At 39.5% G+C, this 22,932-nt stretch overlaps 1 protein-coding gene across 2 annotated transcripts in view; it reads right to left on the reverse strand.

Annotated features, from left to right (window-relative positions):
- Positions 1-1,153: 1,153 nt before the first annotated feature.
- NTN4 (netrin 4) overlaps positions 1,154-22,932 on the reverse strand; it is a 116,377-nt gene continuing 94,598 nt past the window's right edge. Inside the window, exons 6-10 of one of the 2 annotated variants that reach the window (XM_080661192.1) lie at positions 22,376-22,589; positions 21,676-21,788; positions 12,569-12,637; positions 8,389-8,559; positions 1,154-2,562 (exon numbers count right to left, since the gene is read on the reverse strand). In XM_080661192.1, the coding sequence (XP_080517318.1) occupies positions 2,426-2,562; positions 8,389-8,559; positions 12,569-12,637; positions 21,676-21,788; positions 22,376-22,589 (704 nt within the window). In that variant the 3' untranslated portion in view covers positions 1,154-2,425. Of the gene's footprint in view, positions 2,563-8,388; positions 8,560-12,568; positions 12,638-21,675; positions 21,792-22,375; positions 22,590-22,932 lie in introns of both variants that reach the window. The other variant, XM_080661191.1, reaches the window with a different exon arrangement.

Here is a 22,932-nt window from a genome sequence, read left to right on the forward strand (position 1 = left end):
TCAAAACCTTAAGAAATAATTATACCAATGACCTAATTTTTGGAATGTTGCCAGAAAAGGTGCTCAAAAGAGCATCTGAGAAAGAGAGCATTGGGAAGACATATTTAGGCTGAACAATTTGGTAAACAATCAGAATTAAATATTTAGTTATACTTTTCCTTGAACTTGCTTTTAAAACAATTGATTACATTTTAATTGTTTTTTTAAAAAACAAATTACACATGTAGTACATGATCAACAGAAGAAAGTAAAACAGTACAGATATAAGCAAAATAAAAAGGGAAAATCTTCCTCCTTCTTTCCCCTACAAGGGCAAATACTGCTATAACCCTGCTATCTTTTACACCTTTTAAAACACTGTATGTATTATAAATGTGTTTTGGAGTGGGAGCTAATACAATATGTATTATTCTGCAAATTTTTTCACTCAAGAATATAGACATATTTCTATTCTTTTAAAAAATAGACAATTGTGTTTTTTAAAATGGTTAGTTATTTTAAATAAAGTGAAATAGAAAAGAAGGCAACTTGGCAATTTTGAAACTTAAGCAAGTTTTATATTTGATGTATTTAAAATACTTTTCTTAGTATGAATTACTTACCAACATATTTTATAAGGTGCTTGTAAAATGATATCATACTAGATAGTGTTCCACCTACTAACGTAAGATAGGAGTAGGAAAGCAGCTGAGACATGCTACAAGTGATAAATGTAGATATCATTAGAAAATGTATAGTATAATTACAATTCTATAAAAGATATGTATACTAGTATGCATAAAAACAATCTAGTAGTATAGAAACTAAAAGCCAACAGCTGTTATCACAGGATGGTTGAAATATAGGTATTTTTCCTTATTATAGTTTTCTGTATTTTCAACAATGAACTTTTATTACTTTTAGAATTAGTTAAAAAGCAAATGCAATATAAAAATGCAATGCATCTGATAAAAATTTATGTCTAAGCACTACACTACAAAAGCTAAACTCATCTGAATTAACATCCACTCCATCCCCAAATTCCATAGTAACAGAGCAGAAACACTAGGCCCTGGTTTGATTTTCTTAATTTAAGGAATTAGATTTGAGTTCCCTCATTAGAGGAGGCAATCTTTAGCATCATTCAGAGTTGATCAGAAAATGAGACAAAAATCAGGAGATAATATTTCTTTATTACATATTAAAAAATTAACAAAGCAATATATATATACATATATATTTTGCAAGTCCACAGGACCTCAGGAAAAATATATGTTCTGTATGTGAAATTAATGTTGTGGTACTGTGGTTCATGTTTCGTATATTCAAATACAGAAGAAACTATATGTAGAGTGATTATACATGGGTACAGAAGATGAATAATAATAAAAAACTGTAATTTTGTGAACTATCACATACATTGTGTCAAAAAAATGAGTAAATACAAATGACCATATACTGTTAATAAAGAAAAGGAGGAAACTGTTTCAATATTCACGTTTAAATACTAAAACACAAAAATAAAACAAATTCTGTGTCTATAAGGATTTTTGAAGTGTATACAGTGCATTGCAAATAAATGAGCCCTTTAAAATGTAAAGTCCATTTCCTCTTTACCAAAGCATATTTTTATACTTATGATTTCTTTCTCTTATTTTAAAGTCTCTTTTTGTTTATAAAAATGTTTCAACATGGCCGATATCTCTGGAATCTAATCTCTAGCCTGAAGCTGAGACTTCATGCAAACATATTCTCCTTTAAGGTTGCATCTTCACATATTTTCTCCAAGTATTCAGAGTCAAATAGTACAACTTCCTTTATCTGGTCATGTTTGTCCACATTTAGTGGCAGTGCTTCTGTTTCAGTAGGCTTTCTTACACACGCCCTTTTCTTTTTTTTGCTGTCAACAGCGTCTCCCAACTCACACAACACAAGTGATAGGTAGTAAAGTGCTTTTTACAGAGAAATACTATATAAATGTGGAGAGGTTCCTCTTAACACGCCACAGGCCAAAGCTCACACACATCACACAAGAGAAGGCTCTTTTTAAGAGACACCTTTTCTGATAGAAGGGTTGGGATTCCTTAAAATCTTATTAATTAATGTAAGTAACATCCAAAACTGGGAGAAGTCCTTATTATATGTATTGCCCTTAATGGATTATTGTTAAATATCATACTGCTTTTAAAAGATTCTTAATAGCTATGAATTTCAGAATCAATTCTATAGAAAACAGGTATCAGCATAGATTTTTTTTCATTTCTCTTTATGAAACAAAGTGTATTTAAACATGGGCCCAAAAGAGATAGACAAGGCCCATGCATTGGAACATTTCTATACATTTTGGCACTTAAAAATATTCCAGTTTCATTATTGAGTTCTCCTTTCCATTAAGCTTGTGTTTTATCCATAGGGAAGTGCCATTATGTGCCATACACCTTTATTGCTACTTGCACTCTCTTTTTAAAATATCCATGACTTTTCTTCCAAGAGATGGTTTCCAGCGCTGGACAAAACTTTTCATATTCACAATTAGTTTGCCTGTTCTTACATCCTCATGTCCTGCTACAAGGTACTCCAAACCTAAAAGAGAACAAAAGGAGCTATATAGTATCATAATTTATTGACGGGGAGATGTGACTTCAGCAGTTTTTGTATGCATAGTTAATGGTTTTATATATTCAAGGTTGGAATTGGGAGTAATCCTATATAATAAAAGCCTAATATGCTAAGTGTCTGGTCATCTGGTCATCCGTTCAACCAATCAAAGTGTAATATGCTAATGATACATTAAGGCTGCTCATCTGCTCGCTACGACGTGCACTGACCACCAGGGGGCAGGCGCTTTGACTGGTAGGTTAACTTGCTGCTGGGGTCCGGCCCATTGGGACTGAGCGAGATGGGCTGGACACGCCCTGGAGCCCTCCCACCGTCCCTCTGCAGCTGGCCAACCTCCTCCGTCCCTCCCCGGCCCCGATCATGCACCATTGGGGTCCCTCGACTTGGCCTGTGCCCTCTCACAATCCAGGACCTCTCGGGGCATGGCAGAGAGCCAGTTTCGGACCGATCTCGCAGGCCAGGCCGAGGGACCCCACTGGTGCACAAATTAATGCACCGGGCCTCAAGTAGACAATAACAGCTGACATGTAAGAAGCATTTATTAAATGCTTTACATGTATTATCTCATTAATCTTGAAAATAACCTTATACGTAGGTATTATTTTTCTTCTTATTTTACAAATGAGGAAATGGAGGCTTGGCATGATCAAGAACTTGTTCTGTGTCTCTCAGTGGTAGCAGCATTTTGACTTAAGCTCAGGTCTGTCTGATTACAGAACTATTTATACTATACCACCCTCTATGGTAAAGAAGTAGGATTCCATGGACACTTAACATACTGCTATAAATCAGTATTTCTTGGGGACTCACTATGTGTGGTAGTGTATAGTAAGGAGAATTTAATGAAAGTTTAAAAACCATTTGGGAAAACATATCAGAAGAGAGCTATGGGTTATACAAAATAGCACTTATTTCCTAGATAAAGTCGATGTGCTTTTGGAATATAGGAGGTTTGTTTGTTATACATTTTAAAAAAGATTTTTTTGTTGTTGTTAATCTTCACTTGAGGATATTTTTCCATTGATATTTAAGGAGAGTGGAAAAGTGAGGGAAAGACAGAGAGAAATATCTATGTAAGAGAAACACATTGATTGGTTGCTTCCTGCATGAGCCCTGACCAGGGCCCAGGCCAGGGAGGAGCCTGCAACCAAGGTATGTGCCCTTGACTGGAATCAAACTCAGGACTCTTTGGTCCACAGGCCAAAGCTCTATCCACTGAAACAAACCAGCTAGGGCTAAAAAAAAGATATTTTTATTGATTTCAGAGAGGCAGGGAGAGACAGATAGAACATCAATGATGAGAGAGAATCATTGATTGGCTTCTTGCATGCCCCCTACTGGGGATCGAGACCGCAACCTGAGCATGTATCCTGATTGGGAATTGAACCATGACCTCCTAGTTCATGGTTGATGCTAAAGCACTGAGTAACACTGGCCATGCTATTTGTTATACATTTTTTAAAAAATGGTGAGAACTGACCAGACCTAGAGCTGACTTTTTAATTCAAAATTCTTCTCAGGCTAACAAACACATACATAAAATAAAAGAACAGTCTCGTTATCTATATGTTAATAAAAAGAAATATGATAATCTCCCTCAGTAGACATTTGTAATAATATCAATATTGGTATTTTTCATTAATATTATAGAACACAGCAACTAAGTAATTATATTTATAAAAGAAAAATTTTAGCCCAGCCAGCATGGCACAGTGGTTGAGGTCTACCTATGAACCAGGAGGTCATGGTTCAATATCCGGTCAAGGCATATGCTCGTGTTGCAGGCTTGATCCCCAGAAGGGGGTGTGCAGGAGGCAGCCAATTGATGTTTTTCTCTCATGGATGTTTCTATCTCTCTAAAATCAATAAAAAATATTTTTAAAAAACAACACCAATCTCAGCTCTGTTTTGACTCAGTGGATAGAGCATCGGCCTGCGGACTGAAGGGTCCCCGGTTCGATTCTGGTCAAGGGCACGTGCCCAGGTTGCAAGTTCAATCTCCAGTAGGGGGCATGCAGGAGGCAGCCAATCAATGATTCTCTCTCATCATTGATGTTTCTATCTCTCTCTCCCTCTCCATTCCTTTCTAAAATCAATAAAACAATCAAACTTCAAATTAAGGGAAAATACTAGATATTAAAACTCAATTGAAAATTTCAATTTAAACTCATGGTTTTAAAATATATATATTTGTTTATTCACAGAAATAACCTAGAAAAATGTCATTCAGTGAAATTATTGGTTCAGGAAGGGATTACCAATTGGTGTTAAAATCATTAAATGAATGGTTAATGGGACACTTGATATTTGTATAATGATTAAGTAACACCACACGTATTATCTTTTAGTCTCAAAAGGGAAAACAGCTCTGGTCAGTGGCTCAGTTAGTTGAGTGTTGTCCCATGTACCAAAAGGTTGCCAATTTGGTTCCCAGTCAGGGCACATACCCAGGTTGCAGGTTCCATCCCCATCAGGGTGCGCACTGGAGGCAACAATCAATGTTTCTCTCTCATATCGATGTTTCTATTTCTCCCTCTTCCTTCCTCTCTCTAAAATCAATAAAAACCTTTTTCTTTTTTTTTTGAAAAAAAAAGGGAAAACAAAATAGCCCAATGGCGAGATCAGACTGTTATCACTCTCACTCAAGTGTCAGTTTAGCAACACTGATGGTGGGTCATCAGGTCCTATGTGTCTTCTGATGTTATTTGACACAATGTACCCAACATGAAGTATATAACACAAAGTGTAATGAATTCAAGCCAAAATGTTTATCTTGACTCTATCAAGCTTTTCTTTAAAGGTTACAGAAAATATTGGAGGTATAGGGACAAGCTAAATGACACCACAAGGAACCAACTAGACAAACGTAGAAGGGTAGGGTAGTCTCCAGGACAGCTGGCCTGGTTTCTTAAACAATAACAAATTTTTTTCAACAACAATAAAAGGAAACTGTACTTGAATAAAAGAGACTTGAGGGACTTAAAATCCAGATAGTATGTGATCCTGGCAAGGACAAACAACCTCAAAAGGACATTTTGGGAATTGTTGGGAAATCGGAATATGGTCTGAGTATTAGATTATATGAAAATAAACTAAAATTGAAGATAAAGATCATTAACTGAATAAAGTGGGCTGCATATATTATGATTTTATTTTGGTTAAAAAATATGACATGTATGTGTACAAAGAAAGATCTGGAAGGATTTTCACTGAGATATTAACAGAGATTATCTCTGGAGGGCAGAAATGTGAAATTTAAAAATTTCCCCTAAATTTCTATACCTGTAATGTATCTATATATTGCTTCTATAACAATAAAAGGATTATTTTAAAAGTTTATTAAAAGAAGTCAATCCTAAGTTAAAGATAGCTATGATGGTGTTTTCACAAAAAGAGAAATAAAAGGAAAATAATGACATAGAAAGGTTTAGACACTGGGGAGCATAAATGTATGATGGATTATAAGGTATTTAAATTCTTTAAAGGGTTACCTTAGCTTTTGCATGAGAAAGAATCCCAATCCTGCAGGACACAACCAACTGAGAGCCACACTGGCCAGGGCTTAAGTGCTAGTTTTGACATTCTAAAACATATGATAATGAATGACTAAAAGTATATATGAATATAGGAATGGATGAATTTGCAGGGATGCCCAATTAGATTGCTCTTTTTCAAAAGTAGCAAAGGAACCAAGTTGGCCTGTTAAGGTTTCAGAATTTTCTTATCAGCTTTCTTTGCCCTTAGCTATTGAACTTGTAAAAATGGAAAAACAAAGTGAAATGAAAGAGTGTCTGGTTTTGCTTTGGCAAGTTCCAGTCTTTTCTTCAAAGTGAGTAAACATGTTTTCAAGAATTCTTTGAATAATTGTGCTTATGTTTTCAATTGTGATGAACTCAGTTAATTCCTTGACTGTTTGGCAGAAATCTGATTAGGAAGTATAGTTCACTTCCTGGAGAGTGGCTCAGATGGTCAAAGCTTTTGTTTTCAACGTCTGGCTAAAAAACTGAGTGGATTATTTTTTTCTTCCTTTGCCATGATAATAGAAAGTGTTTATAGGAAGAGCCCCTGTGCCTAAATTGTTGGGAAATAGAACACAGATTAATGACTCTTCATTTCCTGTATTAAAAATCCAAGATTCTGATTACTTAATTTGTTCTTTGAAACAATATTTATTTATTTAAAATGTTTTCTTTTTCCATTTTAAAAAATTAAATTAATTTAAATGAAATACTGAAGGTGTAAAAAAGGTGTGAGCGGCTATTTAACAGTAGAAATATAATCAAGAATTGTATATCATTGTTTAGATGGTTTGGGTTGAGGTAGATATTTTATTGATAGTTTCTCTCTCAGTTATGTTTATTTCCCTCAAATTTATGTGTCAGAGATCACAAACGACTTCTTATTAATATAACTGTGGTTTCCTGGACTTATAGTGGGGAGGAATTATATCCGGAAGAGAAATTATGCACTTGTTTCAACAGTGCCTTTGAGACACAGAGGGCAACTACACAAACGGAAATACAGAGGATTTAAAAAAAATTATTTGTGTTCTGGCTGGTGTGGCTCAGTTGGTTGAGCATTGTCCCATGCATTGAAAGGTCGCTGGTTTGATTCCCAGTTGGGGCACATGCCCAGGTTGCAGATTCCGTCCCCGGTGGGGGTGCAGAAGGGAGAAAACCAACTAGTTGATGTTTCTCTCTCTCTTTCCCTCTCACGCTAAAAACATTTAACATCAATAAAAACATTTTAAAAGTTATTTATGCTCTGTCCAGTGCTGCGCAGTGGTTACAGTGTCAGCCATTGCACCAAAGGTCTTGGGTTCGAGATCTGGTCAAGGGCACGTATCTGGGTTGCAGGTTTGATCCTCAATTGACATGTCTCTCTTATATTGATGTTTCTCTCTCCCTCTTCCTCTCTCCGCTCACCCCTTCCTTTTCACTCTCTCTAAAAATTAATAGAAAAATATCCTGGGGTGAGGATTAACACCACCAACAAAAAAAGTTATTTGTTTTTCTAGAACTTACTATCTGGAAACTATGTTACTATTATTGAGGTACTAATGGTAGGTAACGGGGACACTATGATAAAAAAATCTAAATCTTGTCCTCAAACTTAATGAGGGGGACAGTAAAATAAGCAGTTTATGACACAGTATGACAAATGTACTTATAGAGTGTAAAGGTATGAATCCCTGCAAATTACACTGCACTTCAAGTTTCTCTAAGATTCTACAAGGTTTGTTTGTCTATTTGTTTGCTTGCTTGTTTATTTCTGCTGTTTCTAGTTTAAAACCAGAATGATCACTTAATGAAAAATAAGATGCTAACTTGAGAGTTGTTTTCTATCCAGGAGAAACAGATGCTTCTCATGCAGTAGTAAAAATGAATTCAATATTATTTGCACAGATGGAATTTTGCATTTGAACTTCCTTTGGGAGCAAGTTCTACCCAGGGCATCGTAATAGGACCTAACTTTCAGATAAAGTGTTAGTGGCAGATAAATTCATGAAAGTGTTTTCTATGCTACTGACACCTGGAACCAATCTGAGACTTCTCTTTTAGGGCAGAGAATATTATATTGCTGGATTTTAAAGTATTATACTTTAATATAGCACCTGGAAGAGAAATGGTTTTTTGATGTCAGTTCAAAGAATTCCATTTGGGCTTTCCCCAGAATTCAGATGTGAAAAGGAGAGATGCTTTTTGCAGAGTTTATTTAGGTTGTGGTTCAGAGAATGTAAGACAAACAGCAATTCAGCAGAAAGAAAGTAGAAAAAAATCTAATGCTCACCAGGATTGAGGATTGGACAAGTGCAGCCTCTGTTAGTCCACGATTCTGGATATAATGTTCGCTTTCCTCGTAAAATTTTCAATTTGGTAGATTTTAAGACTTTTTTAATCTTCACACTGACCTCAGCATGAGATCCTTTATCATGAGCTGATAAAATCTTTATTTTTAGCACTGTAACAACACAATTCCCAAAGTCAAAATACATAAAATTTCATATCATCTTTTGAGGTTTGAACAACTTAAATATGCACTTCAGAGTATAATGGAAAAGTGAATTAATGATGTATCATTAGGCTCATCAATTTGCTACTGGCTTCATCTCATTTATATCAATTATACACTGCCTTCTTAGACATTTACAACTGCTACTCATTCCCATATCACTACCCTAAAAGAATATCAGCCATTTGCCTACTGCAAGTATAATCTTAAACACATTCAGCTATCAACTAAATAGAAAAATGTGTAGGAGGTAGAATTGTTATCCTGGTTTTAATTTAGATTCTAATTATATTATACTCTTCTGGTTGATTATGTATAAAGTTATGACAAAGAGCAAATGTTACTACCAGGTTATATTTTAAGTATTCTAAAGAGATTAAATAATATTATTGATTATTTAATCTTCTTCCTCTGGTGTAAAATGCTAGCTGACTGGGGTTAGGGAAGCTGTCCTATATGATGGCAGAGCTCCAGTATTTTATATGACTCATGATTCCATTATGCTCTAAGATCTATGAAATAGATGGGGGAGGTATTAAGTAATGGAATAATTTGGGGTGGGGGAGAAAGTAAACCTAAGGAACAGTGGATGCAATATTCTATATTATTAGAGCGTTCTTACCTGCTCATCTATATTTTGATGAAAGATTGTGTGTAATGAGAGAACCCTATCCTGGCTGGTCCCATATCCATATGACTATTAGAGAGCTGTCTTTTTAGAATCACCAAGTTTTAGACTTTGAAGGGTTCTTAAGAGCTCATCCAATTTTGTTTTATGTATGAGGAAGCAAGTTTTAAGAAATTAAGTGAGCTGCTCATGTTTGCATGATTTGTTGGTTAGAGGTAGAGTTTAGACTAGAATCCCGATGGGATAATTGCATGAAAGGTACATAGCATGCTTAATGGTATATTTGTGGCATTTTGGGGTATTTTTTCACTAGACTGCAAACTCAGGGAATTTGTCTATTCACAACAGTAGCTCAATAAATATTTGCTAAAGGAATGATCAAATAAATCAAGTTTTCTCCCATTAAGGTAGAGAATGGGATGGAACCATTCCTCCCCACTCCCCAAGACTATAGGTGTATAGTACTTAATAAGATCAAGGTATTTCATTACATCATTAAGAGCATTCAAATTCTCCTAAGCAGAAAGTAATACAAGTTGTATTAAAAGATGCCAATGTGGTTGTTTGTAAATTCAGTCAGAGAGCTACTGAATCTATATGATAATTAAAACCAGTTGATATTTCCACTGAACTGACTGACTTTGAACCAAATGGTCATTTTTTTTTTTTTTTTTTTTTTTTTTTTTTTGCTTTTGATAGTAAATGCAATTCCTTCTAAGTAAATACTTTTCCTTATTAGGCACTATATATTTCAAACGTTTTATTCTATTATTTAGTCAAGTTGGCTGATGAAAGGGGAGAAATATGCATGTAACTTTAGATAAGATTTATGAGGTTTTTAACATTTACTTTTTTATCTCTTATGAGATTAAATACAATGTTATCAAGAACTTAAACACTTCGTTTCAGAAATCATGACTTAAATTTTTCTCTTCATTGTAATGCACATTTCAGGCCCTATAAGTTATGGAATAATAAAAAGCCCAGACACTAATTAAAGATATGTTGGCAAGCCCTAGCCATTTTGGCTCACTGGATATAGCATTGACCTGTGAACTGAAGGGTCCTGGGTTCAATTCCAGTTAAGGGCACATGCCCGGGTTGCAGGCTTGGGCTGTGGGCTCAATCCCCAGTAGGGGGCATTTCTTTCTTTCTTTCTTTCTTTCTTTCTTTCTTTCTTTCTTTCTTTCTTTCTTTCTTTCTTTCTTTCTTTTCAGAGAGGAAGGGAAAGGGAGAGAGAAATAGAAACAACAATGATGAGAGAGAATCATTGATTGGCTGCTTCCTGCACGTCCCCCAACCCCCAATAGGGATTGAGCCACAACCTGGGCATATGCCCTGACCAGGAATTAAACCATGGTATCCTGGTTCATAGGTTGGCACTCAACCACTGAGCCATGCCAGCCTGGCTAATCATTGATGTTTCTATCTCTCTCCACTCTCCCTTCCTCTCTGAAATCAATAAAAAAATAAAATAAAAAATAAAAAGAATATGTTGGCAAGATCAGATATCCTTAATATTTAATATTTACATTTAATGTTTAATAGTAAACATAAAGTTATTTAGAATTAGAAGGTAGTAACAGTCTGTATTTAGGACAGTGACATTTTCTTTATATGCTGCATTTTCCTGGTATTTGAAAGATAGAGAAACATAGAATATACATAGAAAGTAGGGAAAAAAACTCAGGCAGTCAGCTCATCTCAGCATATATATCCTCTTACTCTTCCGAAATATATATTCTCTTCCTCCTCCCTACCATTTACTGAGCATCTAGTAAGTGCAAGTTAATGTGCTTTTCAAAAATCTCATTTCATGGGGAAGGTGGCATTATCTCTATTTTACAGATGAGGAAGTCTGTAGAGGTTAAGTTACCCACCCCATAAACTAGAAATGAAACCCATATAGGTCTGAACCCAATGTCTGAGCTCTTGAAATACTGCTTTATGAAATACTGCTTCAAATTGAGTTCTGCTTTATATTACCTATAAACTGCTACAGGAATTGTCCAAGTGGCTAGACTTCCCTTTTAGATTACTAAAACAGGAAGCATTCATAAGAAAGGATTATGTGTCATTTTTTTTTTTCTTTTTGTTCTTTGCTTCTTCTTCTTATAATATGACTAGAGGCCCAATGCACAAAATTGTCCAAGAGTAGGCCTTCCTTTCCCCGGCTGCCGGCACCGGCTTCCCTCTGGTACCTGAGACTCGGGCTTCCCTTGCAGAGGGAGGCTCCACCCACCCACCGCAGCCTGCCAGCTGGTGGCCTGGGCCTCTCTCTGTGGGGTAATCATGGGGTGATGGCCGGGCCCCTGACCATAGTGGGTGTCATAGTGTGGTCCCGGATGGTCGTATGGATGGTCATCCGGAAGGTTGTTCCACTGTTCAGCCATCTGGTCTAATTAGCATATTATGCTTTTATTATTATAGATAACCTTGCCTTTGCTCTATAAGCCTCTTGCCCTCACCAGGGCATTTGACACCATCTCTATCAGGAAAATCAAGGCCGAGACCAGAATACTGTGCTTAATATCCTATATAATAAAAGCCTAATATGCTAAGTGTCCAATTGTTCGGTCAGCCGTTCAACCAATCAAAATGTAATATGCTAATGATATGTTAAGGCCACTCAACCACTCACTATGACTTGCACTGACCACCAGGGGCCAGACGCTCTGACTGATAGGTTAGCTTGCTGCTGGGGTCCAGCTGATCAGGACTGAGCAAGAAGGGCCGGACATGCTCTGGAGCCCTCCCGTGGTCCCTCCCTGTCTGGCCAACCTCCTGCATCCCTCCCTCACTCTGATTGTGCAACGGTGGGGTCCCTCAGCCTGACCTGTGCCCTCTTGCAATCTGGGACCCCTCGGGGGATGTCGGAGAGTCGGTTTTGGCTGGATCCTGCTCAATGCAGGAGCTGTTCCCTGGTGGTCAGTGCTCTCCCACAGGGGGAAGCGCTGCTCAGCCAGAAGCTGGGCTCATGGCTGGTGAGCGCAGCGGTGGTGGCAGGAGCCTCTCCCACCTCTGCAGCAGCGCTAAGGATGTCTAACTGCTGACTTAGGCCCGCTCCCCATGGGGAACGGGCCTAAGCCAGCAGTCAGACATCCCCTGAGGGCTCCTGGACTGCAAGAGGGTGCAGGCCTGGCTGAGGGATGCCCATCCCCCCCACCCCTGCCAAGTGCACGAATTTTGTGCACTGGACCTCTAGTTATTATATAAGACTAATGTTTTAACATATTGAGAATGTCATATGCCAGGCCTCCCATTTTCTAGGAAACTCTTCATACTTAGTTTGAACAGATTCTCAGAAACATTCAAGGACTTTAGACTCACCATATGAATATTTCATTCCACAGAATGCCTTGGAGTTTCCCAAAACCTGTTCCTTACATTCACATTTACCTACAGAAATAAAATGAGAAATGATGTTAGTTAGAAACAGAGAGAAAAAAATCATCAAGTAAATCCAGGTAACATACATAACTCTTTATGACTTGAGTGATTCATACAATATCATCCACAAATACTAAGAAACCATGAAAAGTCATTCAAGAGAAATAGTCACTGCCTTGGCCTGTGTGGCTCAGTTGGTTGAGCATTGACCCCTACATGGAAATGTCACCGGTTTTATTTGGGTCAGGGCACATGCCTGGGGTTGTGGGCTCTATCCCCAGCAGGGGGCATGCAGGAGGCAGCTGATTGATATTTCTCTCTCTCCCTCTCCCTGCCTCTCTTTCTCTAAAATCAATAAAAATATATTAAAAAGAGAGAGAGAAATAGTCACTCTCTGAATTAAATTCATTGTTATCCAGTGAAGTATTGACCTAAGAGAAATAAAGAAATGTGGAAATACTGATATATTTTAATGCTTGCAATTGATGAGATACTAGTAAATAAGGTCCATGCTAATGGAATGGAACAACTAATAGACAACCTATAGAAAAACAATCCTATCTAATAAAAGAGTAATATGCAAATTAACCATCACTCTGCTACACCCACCAGCCACGCCCACCAGTCACGCCCACCAGCCAATCAGGAGCAAATATGCAAATAAACCCAACCAAGATGCCTACAGCCACAGGAGTGAGGCTTGGGTTTCCCTAGCAATGGAGGAAGCCAAGCTTTCCACTTGCCCTTGCCGGCCTAGGCCTCCACTCAAGGCTACAAAGTTTCAATGATAGAAGATACATAATTCCAAACAGAAATGGCAGCAGCCACTGAGCTGGAAAGAGCAGGAGGCTAGGGTTGCCCGCGGCAATGGAGGAAGCCAAGCTTTCCACACACCCTGGCCAGCTCAGGCCTCGCTTAAGGCTACAAAGTTTCAATTATAAAAGATACATAAATCCCAATAGAAATGGCTGCTGCCACGGAGCAAGCAGAAGGCTTGGCTCCGCTCCAGGCTACAAAGTTTCAATTGTAGAAGATAAATAAACTCCAGATACCAGGGCCTCCACTTGGGTCACCAGGGGGCGTGGCCGGCCTGCAAACCACCACAGGCCCCTCGCCCAGGCCGCCCCACGCCCCAAGGGAACCCCCACCCTGATCTGGGATACCCTTCAGGGCAAACCAGCTGGCCCCCACCCGTGCACCAGGCCTCTATCCTATCTAATAAAAGTTTAATATGCAGATTGACCATCACTCCAACACACAAGATGGCTGCCCCCATGTGGTCAAAGATCCTGCCCCCATGTGGACACTAGATGGCCGCCACAAGATGGCCAGCAAGGGAGGGCAGTTGGGAGGGACCAGGCCTGCAAGGGAGGGCAGTTGTGGGCGATCAGGCCAGCAGGGGAGGGCAGTTGGGAGGGACCAGGCCTGCAAGGGAGGGCAGTTGGGGGCAATCAAGCCGCAGGGGAAGGCAGTTAGGGGTAACCAAGCAGGCAGAGGAGGGAAGTTGGGGTTGACCAGGCCTGCAGGGAAAGGCAGTTGGGAGGGACTCAGGTCTACAAGGGAGAGCAGTTGGGGGGGACAAGGCCTGCAGGGGAGGGCAGTTAGGGGTGACCAGGCCTGCAGGGGAGGGCAGTTGGGGGGGGACCCAGGCCTGCAGGGGAGAGCAGTTGGGGGGGACAAGGCCTGCAGGGGAGGGCAGTTAGGGGAAAACAGGCTGGCAGGGGAGCAGTTAGGCATCAATCAGGCTGGCAGGGGAGTGGTTAGGGGGTGATCAGGCTGGCAGGCAGAAGCGGTTAGGGGCAATCAGGAAGGCAGGCAGGTGAGCAGTTGGGAGCCAGCAGTCTTGGATTGTGAGAGGGATGTCCGACTGCCCGTTTAGGCCAGATCCCGGGGTCCCAGATTGGAGAGGGTGCAGGCTGGGCTGAGGGACACACACCCCCGTGCACGAATTTCATGCACCGGGCCTCTAGTTATCTATAGATATAAAAGCCTAAGCAACTGAACGACTGAACAACCAGTCGACCAGTCACTATGACACACACTGACCACCAGGGGGCAGATGCTCAATGCAGGAGCTGCCCCCTGGTGGTCAGTACACTCCCACAGTGGGAGCGCCACTCAGCTGACCAACGGGCAGCAGACATCAGGCTCATGGCTGTAAAGCACAGCTGTGGCAGCATGAGCCTCTCCTGCCTCCGCAGCAGTGCTACTGAGCAGCAGCGGCAGCAGGTGCAGTGGGGCCAGGATAAGTGGGAGTGGTGTGGTGCCTGGCCCAGGCTCAGGCTCCTCCCCGGCCGCCTGCAGCTTTGTCCACTACTACATCCCTTGGAGGATGTTGGACTGCCAGTTTAAACCCTACAATCCCCAGGGATCGGGCCAAAACTGGCATTGAACATTCCCCAAGGGGTCCTGGATTGCGAGAGGGTGCAGGACAGGCTGAGGTACCCCACTGGTGCACAAATCCATGCACTGGGCCTCTAGTATTTTTATTATTAATGTTCACCACAACAAAAGTCAAATAAAATAAAATAGTAGGGCAGTTCTTTAAAGGTAATGCCATGAAATTAAAAGAATTTATTGAGCCTTTATTGTAAGCAGGACATGGTGCTATAAACGTCAGCGTATATAAATATGAGTAAGGCACGATTCTTGCCTTAAGACTTGCAATTCAGTAAGGTGAATAAAGCAAGTATATTAACAGTAATAAGTGTTCTAAGATGGGTACAATATGCTTGGTTGGGAGGTCACATGTTTGAGGAGATGGAAAAGGCTTCATGGCCGAAGAAGGATTTGAAATGGACTTTGATGAATAAGTAGGATGTTTTCTACCAACAATTAAAATTATGTATTGCAATTATGTGTGAGAGATTTGCCAGACCCTGTGAAAGACTTTCAAAATGTCTTTGAAAATAGTCTACTCAGTATGTATGGCATTCTCATACTTATTTATGTATCTGTTTCCTCTCTAGACCGTAATCCTTGAGGACAGTGGTTATGTCTTATTCATCTTTATATTCCTAGAACCAGATGGGTAGGATTTTCATTCTTACTGATTTTTTACAAATAGATATAATTTTACCCCTCCCCTCTTGCCCTCATGTATTGAATTTCATAGGCATTGAGTGGAAATAACAGCAGGTAGCATTTACTGAGGAGAACTTACTATGTAAGGTACTATTGTAAGTGTTTTACATTTATTTACTCATATAAGATTCTAACATAGAAATTTGACAGGAATATAGAGATAAAAGGGTGAGCAAAAAAATGTTAAGAGAGAAAGGACAGCGTGTGTTCATGGAAGAATCAGTGGTTCTGTTTATCCTGGGTACAGATTGAGTAGAGAATAATAGACAGTATCATGGAGGACCTTGACTGATATGCAATTAGGGCCTGAATTTAATTTGTTAGCTAAACAAATTAAAGAAGTTACTTGAATTTAAAAAATATATATGAAAATTAATTTGGCATTATCATATCAAAAATATTAGAATGGAGAGAAAATGAAGGCAGAACCAATTAGAAGCTAGTGAAATTGATGATAACAACAGTAATTAATTTGAGTGCCAGCTATAGGCCATAAAGTATATAAGGAGAGTAGGATTCTGATGAGACACATAGTGATATTGACTAATTGGCTCTAAAGCTTCTCTAGGAATCAGGGAATGAGATTTGCAAGTGGCAAATCACAGTGGAATTAAATAGTGAGAAAGAGAAATCAAAGGTGCTTAAAATGAGCTGTTGTGATTTTTAAATAATATTGCTTTTAATCTAAACCTAGCAGAGAGGATTATTCATTCAGAAATTATAGTAACTTAAGAGAAGAGCCCACAGCTTTTGATAATTCCACCAAAGCAGGACAGTATGGTAAGTACCATGTTATAAAACCTAAAAGAATTCCAAATGGCATATATTATTCCTCAACATAATGTTCTTCTCTTCAGTCCTTCAGCCTATCTATATATATAAAACCCTAATATGCGAATAGACCGAGCGGCAGAACAACCAAACAACCGGTCACTATGACGTGCGCTGACCACTAGGGGGTGCACGCGGAACATGGCGGGTGTTGGCAGCAGGTGGCAGAGTGCGGAACATGGTAGGCATCTGCTGCGGTGGGATGGTGGAGCAGGTGAGCGGGGGCGCCAGACCAAGGCGGGGCGCTGGTTGCTGTCATCGGGGCGAGCCTCTGGTGGTTACTGAAAATTCTTTGCTCCCATGCATCGTGGTCCCACCAGGCACTCACACCTGTTGCCAGCACTGGCCCCACTCACACCCGCTGCCAGAGCCTGGCCCTGGCCTCGATCGCTTGGCGCCGTCAGCGGGCACAAGCGGCAGCAGCTGGCCCCGATTGCCCCTCAGGGCTTCTCCACCTCCCCCTGCTCCTGAGGGACAATCGGGGCTGGCAGCTGCCTCTCACACCCGCTGCCGGGGCCCAGCACCGGCCACAATCCCTCCGCGCTGTCAGCAGTGCGATCAGGGACAGCACCTTCAACGTGTGGGAGCTGCAGTGGCGAGAGCAGGGCTGCGGGCAGACAGGGGACCAGGGCCGCAGTGGGAGGGGCCAGGTGGGGGTGCAGAGGATGGGCCAAGAACCACCCCTGTGCCCACCGCAGCCTCGCGGCCCACATTTCCTTTTAAGGTGCACAAATTTGTGCACTGGGCCCCTAGTAAGAACATATTTAAAGATCTTTCGTTGGCTGCTTTCTAATACTCACATTTCATATATTAAGATATCAGACATTAAAATTTGCTTTTGAATGAATCTTTGTTGATCAGGCTTCAGCCTTAGTTTTCTTAAAAGAAATCTGGAAAGGGATTAAAACCTGTTTAGATACACTCGGTATCAGAATGTTTAAGGGAGGTTGGGAGAGAGAACATTGCTTACAGTTCTTTGGTACTAAAGGCAGTTTTGTTGTACAGAAAGTGAAATTTTACATCTGATGTTCTCTACCTCACAAAAAGTGGTAGAAGTTAAAAGTGTTTTTTTGGTATAGGACATTACATTCCTAGTTATGGAAACTCATGATAGGTAAATAGGTAGGTAGGCACATATATTTGAGAATAAATCACAGTGCTTAGGAAACTGATTATCACTTTTATACTGAAAAAGGGTGCCCAAGAGTACTATTCTATACCCAACTGGAATATTGCTGTTTAGCAGGAAGCATGTCTTCTGCAGTCTGGAGTTCATCCAGATAAATTTCAGAGGCTCTCTGGGGACATTATAGACCTAACAGCTGTTGTGAACTCTAGAGTCTGGAGTCATTCTAATGCCAGCATGTTATGTGCTTAATTAGTGTGCTTGCCAGCTCCCTAGTAACAAGATGACTGGATTAATGAATGTCCTAAAAACTTGACTTTTATAGATTGGCTTAGCAAAGTTGAAGAATTATGAAAATCATTGTGTTAGAAAAATAGCAGGAAGTTTTCAAAAGTGAGTATTAAAATCAGAATTCAGACTATGTAGCATTAAGGCAAAAAATGGGAAAGATTTTTTCTTTTTCAAATGCAAAGAGATAAATATGACAACATATTACCCTGTCCTTTCCACCTTCTTCTCTCTTGTGAATTAAAATGAAACCATTAGGAAAATGATCATAAGGTTATGTTAAGTGAAAAAAACCGTGATATGGAATTACAAATACCAGTGTTTCTCAAATTTGGGTTCTTGATTCTTAAATGGCCCATAAGTTCTTTTTTTTTTTTTTTAATATTTGTTCTTGTGAACTAATGACATTTGGGGCATGTATAACTGTAAACAACCTTCTCTTTAAAAAATATGTTTTTATTGACTTTTAGAGAGAGGGGGAGGGAGAGGGATAAAGAGATAGAAACATCAATGAGAGAGAAACATCATTGATCAGCTGCCTCCTGCACACCCCTATTGGGGATTGAGCACAAAATCCGGGCATGTGCCCTTACTGGGAATCCAACCCTGACCTCTTAGTTCCTAGATCGACATTCAACCACTGAACCACACTGGCCAGGCCATAAGTTCTTTATGAGAATATATTGAAATTGTAGTTTCTAACTCTGCTTTAGCCATACTGGCCTGTTGTTATTTCCAGAGTTAGCCAGGCCTAGTCCCACTTGCTGTGTTTTCTACATAAATGTTTTCCTCTCTGTTATCTGAATAGTTGGTCCCCTTACCTCCTTCAGGTTTTCCCCCCCTCAAATGTCACCTTTCATAGGACTTCCCCTGACAACCCTATTTAAAAGTATGCCTCTCCCAAGCACTTCTTATCCCAATCCGTTTTATTTTTCTACTAGAGGTCCATTGCATGATATTCGTGCAAGAATAGGCCCCTGGCTTCACTCCCAGCTGCCCGGGAGCTGGCAAGTCCCCACTCCCCGGCTGCCTGGGAGCCGGCAAGTCCCTGCTCCCCAGACACCTGGGGCCTGGCAGCCGGCAAGTCCCCGCTCCCGGGCTGCCCTGAGTCGGCATGTCCTGGCTTCTGTCTGGAGCACCACTCCAGTAGCTCCCTCCGCTGCCCCCCTTCCCCTCATAGCAGGCTTCACACTGCTCTGCGCCAGCATATGCAAACTAACCTCTATCTTTGTTGGGTTAATTTGCATACTCACTTTGATTGGCTGTGGGTGTAGCGGAGTGATGGTTAATTGCATGTTTCTCTTTTATTAGGTAAGGTTATACTAAACATCATTATATTAAATATTTTATTTATTTATGAGCTGTCATCCTCTACAAGAATAAAGGCTCCTTAGAGGCTGGGATTTTTGTCTGTTTTGCTCAATTATTATAATTACAATATTTGTACATAGCATGGGTGCTCAATAAACATTTGTTGGATGAAGGATGAATTTACAAATAACTTCTACAAATTGGTAAGAAAATTGCAAATAGGAAATTCGCAGAAAAAGAAACCTAAGTGATCAAGAAACCATGAAAAGTTACCAAACCTGTTAGTAATCAGGAAAAGGCAATTTAAAATGGCAAATCCCATTCTATACCCATCAAATTGGCAAAAATTGAGAAGTCTGATAACACTAACTTTAGAAGTTCAATAACTGTTAAGTGAGTTAAACTGTGACTGAATTAATGAGTTAGATTGGTGCTTTTATGTGCCATAAAAAATTTTGTTTAATATATACAAAGTATTAATGAGGATGTGGTGCAACAGGATGTCATACCTTGCTGGTGGAATGCAAATTTATGCAACCACTTCAGAGAGCTATTTGCAATATGTGCTAAATTTGACAATAGCACACCCATGACCCAACAGTGTCTAGGTTGTGGCCTAGAAAAAGGGTCAGCAAACATTTTCTGTAAGGAAACAGATGATAAATATTTTAGGCTTTGTGGGCCAAAGCAAAATTAATGATACTTTGTAGGTACTTATATAACCATTGAAAGTGTAACCATTTAATCCTTAGAGCAGGTAGAGCTTGTAGACTATAGAAAAACAGATGGCAGGCAAGATTTGGCCTGAGGACCATAGTTTGCCAGCCCCTGTTCTAATGAAACTCCTTCTCAAGTGCACAAAGTCACAGATAAGAAAACATTCATGGTAGCTTTATATATAACAGTGAAAAACTGGAAATACCCTAAGAGGCAAACAATGGGAGAATAAAAAGTGGTATATTTATATAATAGAATGGATAAACTAAAAATTGTACATATTCAGGTCAAAAAATGCCTTGAAAAGGTAGGTGACACACACACACACACACACACACACACATATATATATATGTATATACACACACACACACACACACACACACACACACATATAGTAAAAACATGAAAGTGAATGATAAACACTAAAATTCAGGTTAGTGGTTATTCTTTGGAGTAAGGGAAGCTAATGAACTTGTAGATTGGTGCACTGGGGCCTTCAAATGTATCTGTAACACTTTAAAATTTAAATGAAAACATGAAACAATTATGACAAAGTGTAAGATTTGGTAACACTAGGAAGTGTGTATATTGGTTATTATATTATACTAGAGGCCCGGTGCACGAATTCGTGCATGGGTTGGGGGGAGGGACCCCAGTAGGTTGGCCATCTGTGGGAGGTTGACTGTGGGAGCACTCTGACCACCAGGGGGCAGCTCCTGCATTGAGCATCTGCTTCTTGGTGGTCAATATGCTTCATAACGACCAGTCGTTCGGTCTTAACAGTCACTTAGGCTTTTATATATATAGATTACATTATATTTTATTAAAATAAAAATATCTTAAAACTTACTTTAAGTTTAATTTGGATTATTTAGCGAGCACTTTACAATCAAATGCTAATACAAGATTTTATGCGTTTATGTTTGTGTTAAGGAGCAAGTTAGTGCTAAATGGAACCACTTGATTTTCTATGAGAAAAGAATAGAGGCAGGATGGTTACAGAAATTATGTAATCCCATCAATATCACAGCATGCTCTTCAAATGAAGGAGCTGATAAACATCATAGGAAAATTGAGTTAGAGGAAATAATAGTATGGACTTGGTAAATTCAAAGAACCATATTAATGTGTTTTGGCTTCAGTAAAAATCACTTTTCATATTCAGTTCATGTTAGTTTGAATTGTATTAGTTTTATTATTTGGCTTACATTTAGTTTGTAAAATTGTTCTTATTTTCTAGTTATAAAAAAGCTATAAAAATGAGTTCACAGCTAGCCTTTGCTTTGTATATATTAAGTTACACTAGGTAAGAATATTTTTCCTTTAAATGGACCTGTAAATTTCCTAACCTGATATATTGTTAGCTCTCAACTGTGTAAAGCAGCATGTTTAGAGAGAAGGAGATACACCAAAGTATTAACAGTGGAGTAATGAGATTTGGGTGACAATTTTCCAAATTTTCTATACTCACTACTTACGTTACTCTAATAATTAAAAAAAGTAAAGAAAAGTTTATTAAAATACCTCTTAGTTATATTTAATAGTTTTATACATATGGGAATCACTACTTTATTAAATGTCAGAACTAAAGAGTCCCACTATAGGATCCAAAAGCTGTTCTCTGGTTTGTTATGAATCATTGTTTGTCAAAATCAGACCTGGAAATCTGTTATATCTATTGTCTCACCTGAATGTCGAAGTGCAGAAAATCCTTGCTCATCCTCCCACTCCCAGGTTGATTCACTCTTATTATGCGTGGAATGGAAATCAGGAATTTCATGATACCAGTCTATGTCTGTGCTGCTAATAAAACAGAAAATGATGAAGACATTATTAAGGAATTTCTCAGAACTTGAATGAAATGAGTACCTTTATAGAGATTTAAACATTTTCAGCTACCTTTCCAGAAACAAATAGTGTTTTAAGGACCTATTTATTGTTAAGAAAAATAATTTGTTTTGTAAAATAAAATAGACCACCTCTAGAATCTTGCAAGAACAAATGACTTGAATCTCAATTTGACAAAAATTCTTTAAAGAGATATATAAAGCCCGGCCAGTGTGACTCAGTTGTTGAGCATTGACCTATGAACCAGTAGTTCACAGTTGGATTCCCTGTCAGGGCACATGCCTGGTTGTGGGGATTTATCCCCAGTAGTGGGCATGCAGGAGGCAGCCAATTGATGATTCTCTCTCATCATTGATATTTCTATCTCTCTCTCCCTCTCCCTTCATCTCTCTGAAAAAAAAAAAAAAAACACATAAAAAAAGACATGTGTAAAGACATCTTTGCTCCACTGATGGCAGACAAGATTTTCCATATCACTACCAGATCTTCAAAAGAATCTGAAAGACACATAGATGAGAACAAGAGCCATGCACATTCACCTGCTGATGCAATCTCCTGTGAGAGGGTCGCAGTTCCCTGCACAGTCACACGGCCTGCAGCCGTAGTCTCCGAAGCCCCAGTATCCCACCATGCACCTGTCACAGTGTGGCCCTGCCACCCCAGGCTTGCAAGGGCAGTCACCATTACTGGGGTCACAGAAGGTCACTGAGCTGAAAGGAAGGACAGCTGATCCAACTGGATGGCAGGAACACACTACAACAGAGAGAAGATACAAGGACTGATGAGTGACTGGATTGTGGAGAGTGGGCCTGCCAATCCCCAAATGGCTTCCTTTTACTACATAGCATGTCTCTGAGGCACATCCTTTTGCCAGTTGGTGTATACTCAGAGAATAAAACCTAATTAAATTACAAATTAGAAGATAAAATCAGAAAAGCATGTCTGCTGCAAAACAAACCACATTATCTATAATAATAAAAGCATAATATGCTAATTAGACTGGATGTCCTTCTGGATGTCCCTCTGGACAACCTTCCAGATGAAGCCGGGGCTGTGAGGGAAGCCCGGGTCCCGGGTGGCAGAGGGAAGCCGATGC

Source organism: Plecotus auritus, assembly GCF_963455305.1.
Source record: "Plecotus auritus genome assembly, chromosome: 3".
Taxonomy (NCBI): Eukaryota; Metazoa; Chordata; class Mammalia; order Chiroptera; family Vespertilionidae; genus Plecotus; species Plecotus auritus.